Raw genomic sequence first — 13,122 nt, forward strand, 5'->3', positions numbered from 1 at the left:
TGGCTGCTCCCTAAGGGACCGCGGGGCGGGGTTAGTCAGAGGCAGGACTGCTGGGCCAGGTCGGTCGGGTGGCTGGGTCGCCCGGTTCCGCTTCCATCCGCGCTGGGCTGACGCCCGACCCGAGAACAGAGCCGGTTCTGAGTTCCCTGTGGGTGAGCGGCCGCAGCTGAGGGGAACATGGCGCTCGTGGGCAGCCGAGTGGAACTGGACGCCGATGAGGTGCGAGGACAGGCAGAGGGGGCCGGGCCGGGCGCGGGGGGCGTGGGAAGGATGAGGAGACCCGCGGGGTCCCGGCTGGCAGGGAGGGTGGGCAGGCTGCCCTTCACGCCGGGGAGCGTCCCGCGGGGCCGGGCAGCGCAGCCCGGAGCCGGCCCGAGCCTTCCTGGACCTTCTGGGTATTTTGCCGGGCCGTTCTGAACCCGACTGTCGTCTTCCGTGGAAGTTCCGCGGGGTGTCCGCCGGGCGGGCGGCGCAGGGCTGCCTGACCACACCGGGGCCCAGGGCCGGAGCCTCAGTCCAGAGGCTCACCCCGGAGGCCGGGAAACGTCCCTTTTGGTCCAGAACCGGCGGCCTCGCCTGTCTGGGCTACCGAAGTGACCCGCCTTGTCCCCGCGCTACGCCGGGGTCTGAACACTCTCGGGCGGGGGCGCCCGACCTGTTGATTCGAGCGCTTCCTTCTGCACTCCGCGGCTGTGGGGAGCGCGCTCTCAAGAGTTGAGGGTCAGGCTCCTGCCGCCGCTGCTGCCATTTTACCTGACTTGAATTTTTACCAGTCGTGGCCTGAGAAAGCTTTGGTTTCAAATGATGCAGTAAGTGGGGATGATCTGGAGGAGGCGAGTTAGGGTTCTGTCTTTACTGCCAGAAGATCCGGGTAACGAATAAATGTAGTGCTTTAAATGTTGGCCTTAATTAGAACTGGTCAGAAACCGAAGCGCAGATCTCTGTGTTACTGACGTTTAAGAAGGCGATCAAAGCTGCCTTATGACCTGCGTTCAGTGAGGGCCCAAGACCACACGCCAAGGAACTAGCGCTTGTCCAGGACATGGCTGTGTTGCAGGACCTTCAAACTGCACACAAGGCAAACGGTGAGATAGCATATTTGGTACTATTTTCTTCTGTGACGACTTATTTATATCTTTAGGCTGTATTTTTGGTATGACCTGTTGCCTACCTGACGTTTTAAATTTTACAGTCCTAGATCTTTTCTGTAATCGAGGTAATAACAGCTTTACTGTACTCTGACCATCTATCACTTCCTTAGAAGTTTCTATGGCTCCCTCTTGTGTATACATTAAATATTCATGCCCTTGGCATTGTCGACGCTCTATAGTATGGTCTCAGTTGCTTATACCAGGCCTGTCTCCAGCTGCTTCCCCGTCCCTAATCAGTATAATTGTATTGAAAATGAGGGGACAGTCCTGAGCCCGGTGTTAAAAACCTGTAATCTCAGCACTCAGATGGCCAAGGCAGGAGAATCACAAGTTCAAAGCTACCCAGGACTACATGGTGAGTTCAGGCCAGCCTGGATTATACCATCACTAGCATGTTTTTTTTTTTTCTTCCCTAGTAAAGGAAAAAAACAAACAAACAAACCAAGCTCAGAGCCTCTCATAACTGTGGAGTGGTGCCGGGCAGTGGTGGCGCACACCTTTAATCCCAGCACTCGGGAGGCAGAGGCAGGCGGATCTCTGTGAGTTCGAGGCCAGCCTGGTCTACAAGAGCTAGTTCCGGGACAGGCACCAAAACTACAGAGAAACCCTGTCTCAAAAAACAACAACAACAACAAAAAAAAACAAACAAAAACAAACAAACAAACGCCAGATAACGCAGGAATGGAGAGGAGATGGCTGGTGGATAGGGCTTCAGCTACTGTGGAGGTTAGATTTCAGAGCAGCGTGGTACAGACTTGAATACATGCTTGTTGAGTGAATGTGTGACTGTAGGAAAAACACGCTTTGATCAGGCCTGAGGTTTTGCCATATCATTGATTGACTATTAAGTTCCTATTTCATACTAGGTATTAGTCTTAGGTGATGAACAAGGCACAAAGAAACTGTTCATGTCAAATCTTCCTTAACTCCTCATGTATGTGTACAGGTATGTCTGTGTATAGGTATGTTGGCATAAATTTATTCACTCTTTACGGAGTATTGACCCTGTGCTTAAATTTGGTTCCTCAGAAGGAGAAGGTTCAGTTTTGGTTGCCTAGGTTTCAGAGCGGGTGGGGAGATACGTCCTGTATGGAAGAACCCCGTTTAGGGTGGGTAAGCAGGTGTGTGTTAGGGTGTTGCAGGAGGGATTCTTGAGATACTTACTGGTAAAAAGGCCCTGATTGTAAGTGGACTAAAGAACCCACCCCGAGTGTACACGGTTGTCCTTCCGCTTCACCGAATGTGTAGAACGAAGCAGCTTGCCCAGGGGTCCATACCCTTGGGAAGGAGAGGGGACACTAAGCTCTTTGTCTCATTTCTGTGCATGTGTTTGGGCATTAACGTGCCCATGGTCATTTGTCCATTGACATGACAAACACCTGATTATCACAGGTGCCAAGCTGGTGCTGATTGGGAGAAACTGCAGAGCACAAGACAGAAGGGGCCTTGTCCGGGGCTGGTGACCTTGACTGACGAGGGCTTAGTCAGTTTCCTGGTCTTGAGGTATCAGGACTGTAGATATCTGAATGGGCTAGTTTTGTTTTGTGGAGGGGGTTTTGATGGCTAATACTATGGGAATCCTTTTTCTTCCTAAGTAGCCAAGGAGACCATAGTGGTGGGGAAATTTACAGTATCCCTTGGGTGGATTTTGTTTTTGAAAACTTTTTTTTTTTTTTTTTTTCCTGAGACAGGGTTTCTCTGTGCAACAGCTTTGGCTGACTTGGAACTCGATTTGTAGACCAGATTGGCCTTACAGAGATCCACCTGCCTCTACCTTCCAACTGCTTTGCCACCACCGTCTGGCTTGAAAACTGATTTCTTTCTTAGTTTATTTAACTTTATTTATGTGCATTGGCATGAAGGTATGAGATCCCTTGGAACTGGAGTTACAGACAGTTGTGAGCCGTCATGTGGGTGCTGGGAATTGAGCCTGGGTCCTCTGGAAATGCAGTCAGTGCTCTTAACTGTTGAGCCATCTCTCCAGCCATGAGAACTGATTTTTAAAATGACATTTTTAGATTCTATAAAGAGACATGCAGTTACATTTCTATTATTACACACTTACTGGAAATGAACAATTTGTATATATATATATATGGGGTATGAATAATTTGATAAATTGCATTTTAAATTAAAAGTTAGTCAATAAATACAATTATTAGATAATTAATAGCTTTAAATTTTGGATTTAATGTTTACAGTTTTAATTAGTCATTTTTCTGAACCTATTATTGAGTAACAAAATTAAGCCATACATGTTCTCTACCACAATACATACAGAACATTTTATTAAAATTGTATGGGAAGATATAACTAGGAAGATATCTAAAAGGGCTACTTAGGGAAGTGATAATGAAAAAAAAGTTGAGGGCTGGAGAGATGGCTCAGTGGTTAAGAGCATTGCCTGCTCTTCCGAAGGTCCTGAGTTCAATTCCCGGCAACCACATGGTGGCTCACAATCATCTGTAATGAGGTCTGGTGCCCTCTTCTGGCCTGCAGACATACACACAGACAGAATATTGTATACATAATAAATAAATAAATATTTGGAAAAAAAAAGAAAAAAGTTGAGAAACACTGAATCATGGGAAGAAATGGCTTATGGAGGGTTTTCTTGGCCGTTCCTAATGTGTGTGGGTCTTACTATGTACCTCAGATTAGTCTTAACCTCTTTGGCCTTAGCGATCCCCTTGTCTCAGCCTCTTAAGTAGCTGGGAGCCTGCCTTCATGGCCTGAGTTTTTGTTGTTTTTTTGTTTTTCAAGACAGGGTTTCTCTGTAGCTTTGGAGTCTGTCCTGGAACAAGCTCTTGTAGACCAGGCTGGCCTCGAACTCTCAGAGGTCCATCTGCCTCTGCCTCCCGAGTGCTGGGATTAAAGGCGTGCCCCACCATCGCCCAGCTCATGGCCTGATTTTTAACCCCAGGGATTTTTAAGATTTGATTCTGATCTAGAAAACCCTGTCTTGGAGGTTTAGAAAATGGCAAGTGTACAGCCATGGAAGGAGAAAGGCCTGAGCCAGTGCTAACTGTGAGGAGTTCTCGTTCTCAGCTAGCGACAGACTTGGGCCACATTCTGAAGTGAAGACTCCCTTTCTTTCCCGTGGCTCCATACTTTCCTGTCTTTCTCTCCATCCTCAGGAAGTTCAGATTGTGGGGTTGGTGGCAGGAGGAGCAAGAGGCTGTTTCACCAGGTCACGCGGGTTGGGATGAGGCCTGAGGTAGAACAGAGGTGTGGGGTTGGAGTGGGGAGGTTATTACAGGACCTGATCAGGGAGAGCAAGGAGGAGAACTTGGCTTGGGGCAGAGGTGTGGGAGAAGGAGCGTGCAGTGGTAATTCTGGTTTCTGTTCAAGCTCAGGTTGGGTGGAGGTGGTAGGAGGTAAGCAGGAGGATTCATTCCCATTCCTATGGGTGGGGAGCATGGACAGCGAAGGGGGCAGCATCTGGGAATCCTGGGCTTATGATAAGAAGTTTGTTTGTAACCCGTTACGCAGATGCAGATGAGTGGATGGAAAACAGCATCAGTTACCTTCAGTCCAGCTCAGGTTAACAAGCCGTCCTTGTGGGGAGATGCTGGGTGTTGACCATCTTTGGGGATTCTGTTTCCTCAACAGAACTTTCCCTGATGTCCCCGGCCCTCCACAGACTTGGGTACCCACTTCCCTCCTTTCAAGTTGGTAGCAACTGTGGGCAGGTGTCAGTTCTTCCAGGTGGCTTCTGCCTGCTCAGTTAGACTCTGCCCATGCGTCTGTTGCTAACAGTCTTCAGCGGGAATCCGCGAGACTCCTCGTTTCCTTCTGGAAGTCTAGGGACAGTTCCGCATCCCTACCCCTCGGGCCCAGAAGTCAGTCTGGAGGGGAGTCTCCCAGTCTCTTCACCTTTGCTGCCAGGCCTGGGAGGCTTAGGCAGGGAGGAGCAGGAGAGGAAAGCCACCCCCTCCCCACCCCGTTGTCAACTCATTTTCCATCCTGGGCCCAGTGAGTCTGGGTTTCCTCCTAAAGCTTTGGATCTCTGCACCATGATGGTCAGACAGCCAAGTTGGTGAGGTCATCACGCCTCTCTGAAGGGGCTCTTTTTTGTGACCAGTACCTTGGCTGTTATGCTGACACTTGTATGGGCCTGCATATTTATTTAAAAGTATCTCAGTAAACGATACATTGTTAGTTGGTTCTTCCGGTAACTAACAGCTGGTGCCCTCTGTCTTGGGTGGGACGGGCCAGGGCTGTGAAAGCTCTTTCTCTCTAGGTGGGGCTCTAGGGGTGGGGCGAGTATGGGTGAGCTGAGAACCACAGGGGAGGGACACCAGCCTGCACTGGGGACACAGTGGACCAACCTCTCTGGGAGAAGGTCAAGGTTCTCATTACAGAATGAAGGAAGGTTATCTGTAGCCAGGATTTGGTGGTCCTGCCCCCAGAGGGAAGGGAGGTCAAGGCGTGGGTTCCAGACTGAGACCCTGTCTAAGGGCAGGGACTTAGAGCCCACCCTTTAATCCTATGGGCCTGATTCTTAAGGACAGCAAGCTGTTTGAAATGCATGTGTCTGTGAATTCTTTCCAGTTTTGACACCTCACCCAGAGGGCGTCTTGAACAGGGCTTCAGAGGTGGAATTTCAGTAGCCACGCGGGAGCTGAGCGCCGGAGGAGAGCTGTGGAGGAGGGCACCCGGGCTGTATTTGGCCAGGTTCCGATAGGCCTTGAGCTAGTTTAGAGTTTAGCTAGTTTAGCTTACCCTCTCCCCTTCTCCTCCCCTCCAGTGGGGAGATGTGTTGTTCTTTCTGTATCTGAGGATTGTTTTTTCTTTCTGCTTTTTGTTGGGGGAGGTGGTTGTATATGGGGCTTTTTTGTCTTCCTTCCTTCCTTCTCCCCCCTCTCCCTCCCTCCCTCCCTCCCTCCCTCCCTCCCTCTCACTCCTTCCCTCCCTCTCCCTCCTTCCCTCCCTCCCTCTCCCTCCCTCCGTCTCTCTCTTTCTCTCTCTCCTTCCCTCCCTCCCTCCCTCCCTCCCTCCCTCCCTCCCTCCCTCCCTCCCTCCCTCTCTTTCTTTCTTGTTTATTTTGTTTTTTTAAGACAGGGTTTCTCTGTGTAGCCCTGGCTGTCCTGAAACTTGCTCTGTAGACCAGGATGACCTTGATCTCAGATTTCTCTGCCTCGTCTCCCAAGTATTGGGATTAAGGGTGTGTGCCACCACCACCACCACCCAGCTATATGGGACTTTTAAAGTTTGGGTCAGTACTCCTGTAGATATTGCCAGCCATCTCCAGCATTATTGCAGTATGTGTTTTCCTGTACCAAAGCATTGCTGAAGACGCTGTATACAATCCCTAAGTAAAGAGCAGAGGTGGCAATACCTTAGAAGTGGAAGGAAAGAGCAAGCTGGCATTGTAGCAGTGTTCTGTGGAGTCTGATGGTTTCATCTTTCGAGATCAGAGTGTCAGGAAGTTCAGTAATGCACTGGAGGTTGGATGGGAAAGCCAGGCCCAGAACCCAGCTGCTGCCCACGCCCTCAGAAGCCAGCATTAGAGCACGGTTGATGAGCACCTGGTGGATTGCTTTGTACCAAGTGATCCCTGGGCTTCTGGGAAAGGGCTTTGCAATCAGGCCTCACCATCTTCCTCCTCCGGGGCTCTCGTTCTTTCCAGGTCAGCCTTATATGCCTGCAATATGGGAACCTGAGCGCAGTTTCCTGTGTGCTCAGTGGCTTGAGACTGAGTGGGAGGAAGGGGCAAACCTCGGCTGGCCCTGCTGCCCCTGCCGCAGGGACTCATGCTGGCTCTGTCCCAGAGACTGAGAATCGGGTGATGAAACACACAACCTGCCTACTTCCTCAGACGAGTCTGACCCTGCCTGGGTCCTTGCTCAGCCCCCCGCAGGTTGTAGTTGGGAGCGCTCTGAGCGCTCCGCTCCGTCCGGCTCCGTCCGGCTCGCGTTTCCAGGAGATGGGGTCGAGAACGGAAAGTGAAAGTAAAGGACAGGGCAGTCATTGCTGCTTCCTGTTTGGAAACAGAAACCCTTGAAGACAGCCCAGGAGGGTGGAGGTGTTCTCCCCACAGGGGCACAAGTCTGCAGTCCCAGCTACTCCAGAGGCCTCTGTGGCTTCTCAGAAATTGACAGGAAACGATTGGTACCTGGGTCGCACAACTGTTGAAGGCAGAGCAGGTTAATTCTGAAGTCAGTGTTCTTTCCGCTAGGCCAGGGGCCTGAGAACCCCGTGGAAGGCCCGAGGCAGATGTGCCTACTTTTGTAAAGCAGATATCACCTACATTTGTAAGTAAAATTTTTTGGGACAGCAGCCGTGGCCATTTGTTTAGATGCTGCCAGTGGCTACTTTTGCACCACACTTGAGCAGCTGGGTTAAAGGTCATGTGGTAGGTAGCACCTAGTCCTGGGTGGTTTCTAGGAATGTAGTTTATTTATATATGTTGTAGAGCCTATGATTAAGTTTGCTTACTTCCTTATTACTTAGATTTCAGAACCTAGGAGAAACTAGTCCGGCACAGCCTGTCAAGTGGTGTGTGCAGACCTATAGTAGCATGGAAGCGAGTTTGAACCTCTGCTTGTACAGCCTTGGGTAAGGCGCTTAATCTCCCGGTTTCTCCATCTTAAGGATGCCTCTTAGCCGCGAAGGTGTAAGGTCAGGCAGAGCTGTAGCACCGGGCATGACCAGTGCTGACGCAAACGCCGGCTCCTGGCGCTGTCATCAAGAGCAACAGTTAGGCTTTCTTCTCCCAGACCCTGCATGAGCCGCAGGCCCCACTGGGGGTTCCCTTGGTTAATGGAATTTCCTATTACGGTAATTCCCAGGACTCCGGCTGAGAAAATGGTGCAGATCTACCATCCTTACGCTTTTCTAAGGGAGAAGAGAGAACTCAAAGGGCCATCTCTTCTAGCTCGTCCACCACTGACCAGCGTCAGCGTGTGTCCGCAGGGGAAGTGCGATGCTAGTCATCTGGGAGCGGGACCTGCTCTCCCAGTGACCTGTGGTGGAGGGTGGGATAACCTCTGGTTGTCTGGATGTTGTGTTGTGTAGCCCTTTCCGTTGGTGGTCGTCAGTGTTGTTACAGGGTTTTCATGCAGCGCCTTTTTAAGGGACGAGGATTTAGAAAAGGCCTGTTTCTGTGTGGTTACTGTTTCCGCTGTTATTGAGATGGTAACCACCCCCTGGAGAGCAGAGATTCAGTTCTTACAGTTCTTGAGAGTATGAGATTCAAGACTGGGATGCTGCACTGCTGAGAACCTTCTTGCTGTGTTAACATGTCCAGTGGCATCATGTAGGGAAGGAGCATATCTGGGAGAGAGTGAACTCATGTGAACCAGTAACCTGTATCCCCACATTTTTTAATAGCAGCGCCTAGGATTGAGCTCAGGGTCTCATATGTGCAAGGCCACATCCAGCTCAGCCATATCCTCAGACTAATAACCCATGCTGATAGTTACTAGCCCATTACTGCCAGTGAGCAACCCTCACCCATAGTAATCGATATTAACCCATTCATGGGGCTTTTGTCCTTGTCTTAGTGTTCCATTGCTGGAAAGAGAAACCACGACCAAGGCAACTTCTGAAAGACGTTGGTGTTTGCTTATAGGTTTAGAGGATTAGTCCATGATCACCACGGTGGGAAGTGGACAGGCTCGGCACTGGAGCAGTTGTGGGGAGGGCTATACCCTGATTTGTTGGCAGTAGAGAGAGGGAGAGGGAGAGGGAGAGAGAGATACTGGGCCTGGCATGGGCTTTTGAAACCTCAAAGCCCACGTTTCAAGACAGTTGCAGTAAAGAATACAGTAAATACAGTAATGTTCTACAGAGCTAGTTCCAGGACAGCCAGGGCTGGGCTACACAAGGAAACCCTGTCTCAAAAAAACAAAACAAAACAAAACAAACAAAAAAAAAAAAACAAAATAATACCAGAAAGCCCAATGTGCCCACTCTGGAGGACCATCTTCATCTGTGGAGTGATAGTATAAGGGGTTAAAGGGTAAAGGGAGTGATTTGTAAGGACTCTTGGGCACTGGAGGGCACTCTGGATTCTTGCTCTGCCCCAAAGCAATGTACCAAGCTAGACTGTATATCAAAATTCAAGTCCATTCTTACCTTGCTTCTTAAAATTGTCTGGGCTTCTCATTGCTTTCGAGGTAAAGTATGATCATTTTATCACAGTGGCTCAGTGGTCCCCACACCTGAATGTGCACAAAAGTCTCCTTGCTGGAAGGTGGGTTTTCCTGAGTTTTCACATCAGTGGGTTTTTTTTTTTCTTTTGAGACAGGGTTTCTTTGTGCAACAGTCTTAGCTGTCCTAAAATTCACTTTGTAGACCAGACTGGCCTCAAACTCCCAAATGCTGAGATTAAAGGCATGTGCCAATACTGCCTGGCTCTCACCACTGATTCTTACTAGGTCTGGGGTGAGTCCTAGGTGCTTGGGTTGCTCATGTGGGCATCAGCATTCCAGCGTGCTTATTGTTCCTTGTCTCATGCCCCAAGGCTGGTCCTGCCTCACTCCCGCCTGTTCCCTCTGCAGTTCCCGTGCAGGCTAATCAAGTCTGTGACTCTCTGCAGGCGCTAGCACACCCACAGTTTTCTCTGCTGGCCCCCAGATGTTAGCAGTCTCCCTTTGGCCCATTTATTGTGGCATCATCCAACCATGATGGGATGTGTCCTGGGGTTCGGCAGGAACTATGGCCTTTCTTCCCCATAGAAAAAGTAGTTCTATAGTTCCAGCAGCAGGGTGTGTCCTCTCTGCGGGGAGAGAGACCATCCCTCCTGGTCGGACTTGTCTGTTGTGTGATGAAAGAGCCTGACAAAGGGCTTCAGGAAGGGTTTGCCCTGGCTCACTGTTGAGAGGGTTCATCGTCTGCCCCTTGGCTTTGGGTCTCTGCTCCTGAATGAGGCAGCAGTTCCGGCTGTGGGGCAGTGTTGAACGTGTTGCAGAGAAAAGGTAAAAGCTTCTAGGGCAGTAGACAGCTCCCAGCCACCTGCTTCCTCTAACTAGGTCCTATCTTCTGCTTTGCACCTCCCAATATGTCTTCTTCACTTGACTCCGTAAAGGATTAACCCATTGGTTAGGGTTAAGATCCAGACACTTTCTAATGCTCATCCTTCAGGCTGTGGGGGACATTACACAGTCAGTCCCCAATACCTGCACGACCATTAGCATGATCTCAGTGCAGGCATGCCCACCCCACTTCCAGTTTAGCAGGCATGCCTTTAGTCTCAGCTCTTCAGGAGCGGGAGACGGGATTCCGAGTTCACAGCCATCCTCAGCTGTGTAGACAGTTTGTGGGGGACGGGATTCGGAGTTCACAGTCATCCTTAGCTACATAGACAGGTTAAGGACAGACATCTTGGGTTACATGAGACCTTGTCTCCAGAACAATCACACAAGCAAGCAAACAGCCGACCACCTGTGATTTACACATCATAAAGTTTACTTCTTCGCCCCCTCCACATGGTGCTAGGAATCTAATCTGATCTCTCAAACTGCTGGACCAGTGAGCTTTAGCTCACACCTTTTGTTCAGGGACTTTTGTCTTTTAGTAAATTTAGAGTTGTGTAACTATCACCTCAATTCCGCTCAGCTTTTCTGTATCCCCCTTTCTTCTTAGTTTATTTCTAACACTTAAAATGATTAGAAAAAGGAAAAGCCCCAGGTGTATTGAAACTGAGCACCTGTTCTGTGTGCAGAAAACAAAGCAGACTGGAGTTCCGGGTGCGTTTGGCTCCGGTTGGGCAGGCACAGCTACTGTGACGTCACCAGGAGGCTTGAGAGCTTCATGAGTTACCGCTGCCCACGACGGTAGAAATGTGTTCTGTTTGCAAGAAGACATATATAGGTGATGAGGATGACATTCACCCCCTAATTTCCTAGTTCATTCCCTGAGGCAGCTGCCGCTTAGCCGGCATGTTTAGGTTTCACTTGGAAGGAAGCACCAGCAGTCAGACTTCTAAGCTCTGGCCAGTTTAGAAATCTGGACTGTCCCCTCTTTGCGCTGCCCCCGGACGGGTCTTGATTCCCGACATAACTTAAAGGGAAACTTACACAATGTCCGGAGCCCTTGATATCCTGCAGATGAAGGAGGAGGATGTCCTCAAATTCCTCACTGCAGGCACCCACTTAGGTGGCACCAACCTCGACTTTCAGATGGAGCAGTACATCTACAGAGGGAAAAGCCACGGCATCCACATCATCAACCTGAAGAGGACCCGGGAGAAGCTGCTGTTTGCAGCTCGGGCTCTTGTTGCCATCGAGAACCCTGCTGATGTCAGTGTCATCTCCTCCAGGAACACTGGGCAGCGAGCCGTGCTGAAGTTTGCTGCCTCCACGGGAGCAACTCCAATTGCTGGCCGGTTCACCCCAGGGACCGTCACTAACCAGATCCAGGCAGCCTTCCGGGAGCCACGGCTTCTAGTGGAGACCGATCCCAGGGCTGACCACCAGCCCCTCACAGAGGCGTCTTACGTGAACCTGCCCACCATTGCCCTGTGTAACACAGACTCACCTCTGCGCTACGTGGACATCGCCATCCGTGCAACAACAAGGGTGCTCACTCAGTGGGCCTGATGTGGTGGATGCTGGCCCGGGAAGTACTCCGCATGCATGGCACTATCTCCCGTGAGCACCCATGCGAGGTTATGCCTGATCTTTACTTCTACAGAGACCCAGAGGAGACTGAGAAGGAAGAACAGGCTGCTGCTGAAAAGGCCGTGACCAAGGAGGAGTTTCAGGGCGAATGGACTTCACCAGCTCCTGAGTTCACTGCTGCTCAGCCAGAGGTGGCTGATTGGTCTGAGGGGGTGCAGGTGCCCTCGGTGCCCACCCAGCAGTTCCCTACTGAAGACTGGAGTGCCCAGCCAGCCACTGAGGATTGGTCAGCAGCTCCCACAGTGCAGGCCACTGAGTGGGTTGGAGCCACCACTTGAGTGGTCCTGAGCTCCTCTGCAGACACCTGAGCAAAGGGAAAAAGGGTGGAAAGAAAATAAAGTTCTTACAAGCTGAAGAAAGAAAGAAAGAAAGAAAGAAAGAAAGAAAGAAAGAAAGAAAGAAGAAAAGAAAACTGGACTGTCCTAGCATCTAGTCTCAAGGAGGACAGAGAGTCAGACAAAATTGCCTGGATTTCAGATTTGTTTTATTTCAAGCAAGGCATGTGGGCAGGAGGGAAGAACATAGGTGGGCTTGTAGACATGGGTGGGCTTCTGCTATTGGCTGAGTGCTCTTTGGGCCCCTTGGTGGTGTCCTCATCAGCCCACTGGGAACCCTGATGCTTGTCTGAGGTCGCTGTGTGTCGCCCTGTCAGACGGCATCTGGCATAGTCATAGACTTGATTGCATTCCTGGTTAGTAACTAGGTATCAGTCTTGCTTTTTACAAATGCATTCTTACGGCAAGGATTTTGTAGTGTGGGATAGGCTGTAGTAAGTGGCATTGTTTCCAGTACTGCAGGTAGCCACATTGCTTGTGTCGGCTTTGCATATTAATTTGCTTATAGTAATTTAAAAATGTACATTAAGTAGGAAAGAGTTTTGTATTTAAATTCAATCAGCAGTAAAAGTCTGCTCGAAGAACTGACTTATGCTGGCTAATTTTGGTCACTTTGATACCAGTTAGAGTCATCTGCGAAGAGGAAACAAATTAAGAAAATGCCCCAAACAAAACAAAACAAAAAAACAGGCTTTAATGTGTAAAGCCTGGTGGTGGTGGCTGTGGTAGTTCACGCCTTTAATACCAGTACTCAGGAGGCAGAGGCAGGTGGATCTCTCTGAGTTAGAGGTCAGCCTGGTTTACAGAGCAAGTTCTAGTACTGCCTGGGCTACTTGGAGAAATCCTGTCTCGAAAAACTAAACCAAAGAAAATGTCTCTACTGGATTGGCTCGTGTCCAAGTCTATGGGGGCATTTTCTTGATTAATGATTGAAATGGGATAGCCCAGCCCACTGTGGGCAGTGCTACCCCTAAGCAGGTGGTTCTGAATTGTATGAGAAAGCAGGCT

The 13,122-nt window shown here is 50.0% G+C and overlaps 1 protein-coding gene and 1 pseudogene across 1 annotated transcript in view; both read left to right on the forward strand.

Moving 5' to 3' along the window:
• Positions 1-64: 64 nt before the first annotated feature.
• The window catches only part of Ttc39b (tetratricopeptide repeat domain 39B), a 113,113-nt gene continuing 100,055 nt past the window's right edge, over positions 65-13,122 (forward strand). Inside the window, exon 1 of the mRNA XM_057783762.1 lies at positions 65-219. Within this exon, the coding sequence (XP_057639745.1) occupies positions 178-219 (42 nt within the window). The 5' untranslated portion in view covers positions 65-177. The remainder of the gene's footprint in view (positions 220-13,122) is intronic.
• Positions 11,180-12,057, forward strand: LOC130883404 (40S ribosomal protein SA-like; annotated as a pseudogene).

This window comes from Chionomys nivalis, chromosome 11 (assembly GCF_950005125.1).
Source record: "Chionomys nivalis chromosome 11, mChiNiv1.1, whole genome shotgun sequence".
Classification (NCBI taxonomy): Eukaryota; Metazoa; Chordata; class Mammalia; order Rodentia; family Cricetidae; genus Chionomys; species Chionomys nivalis.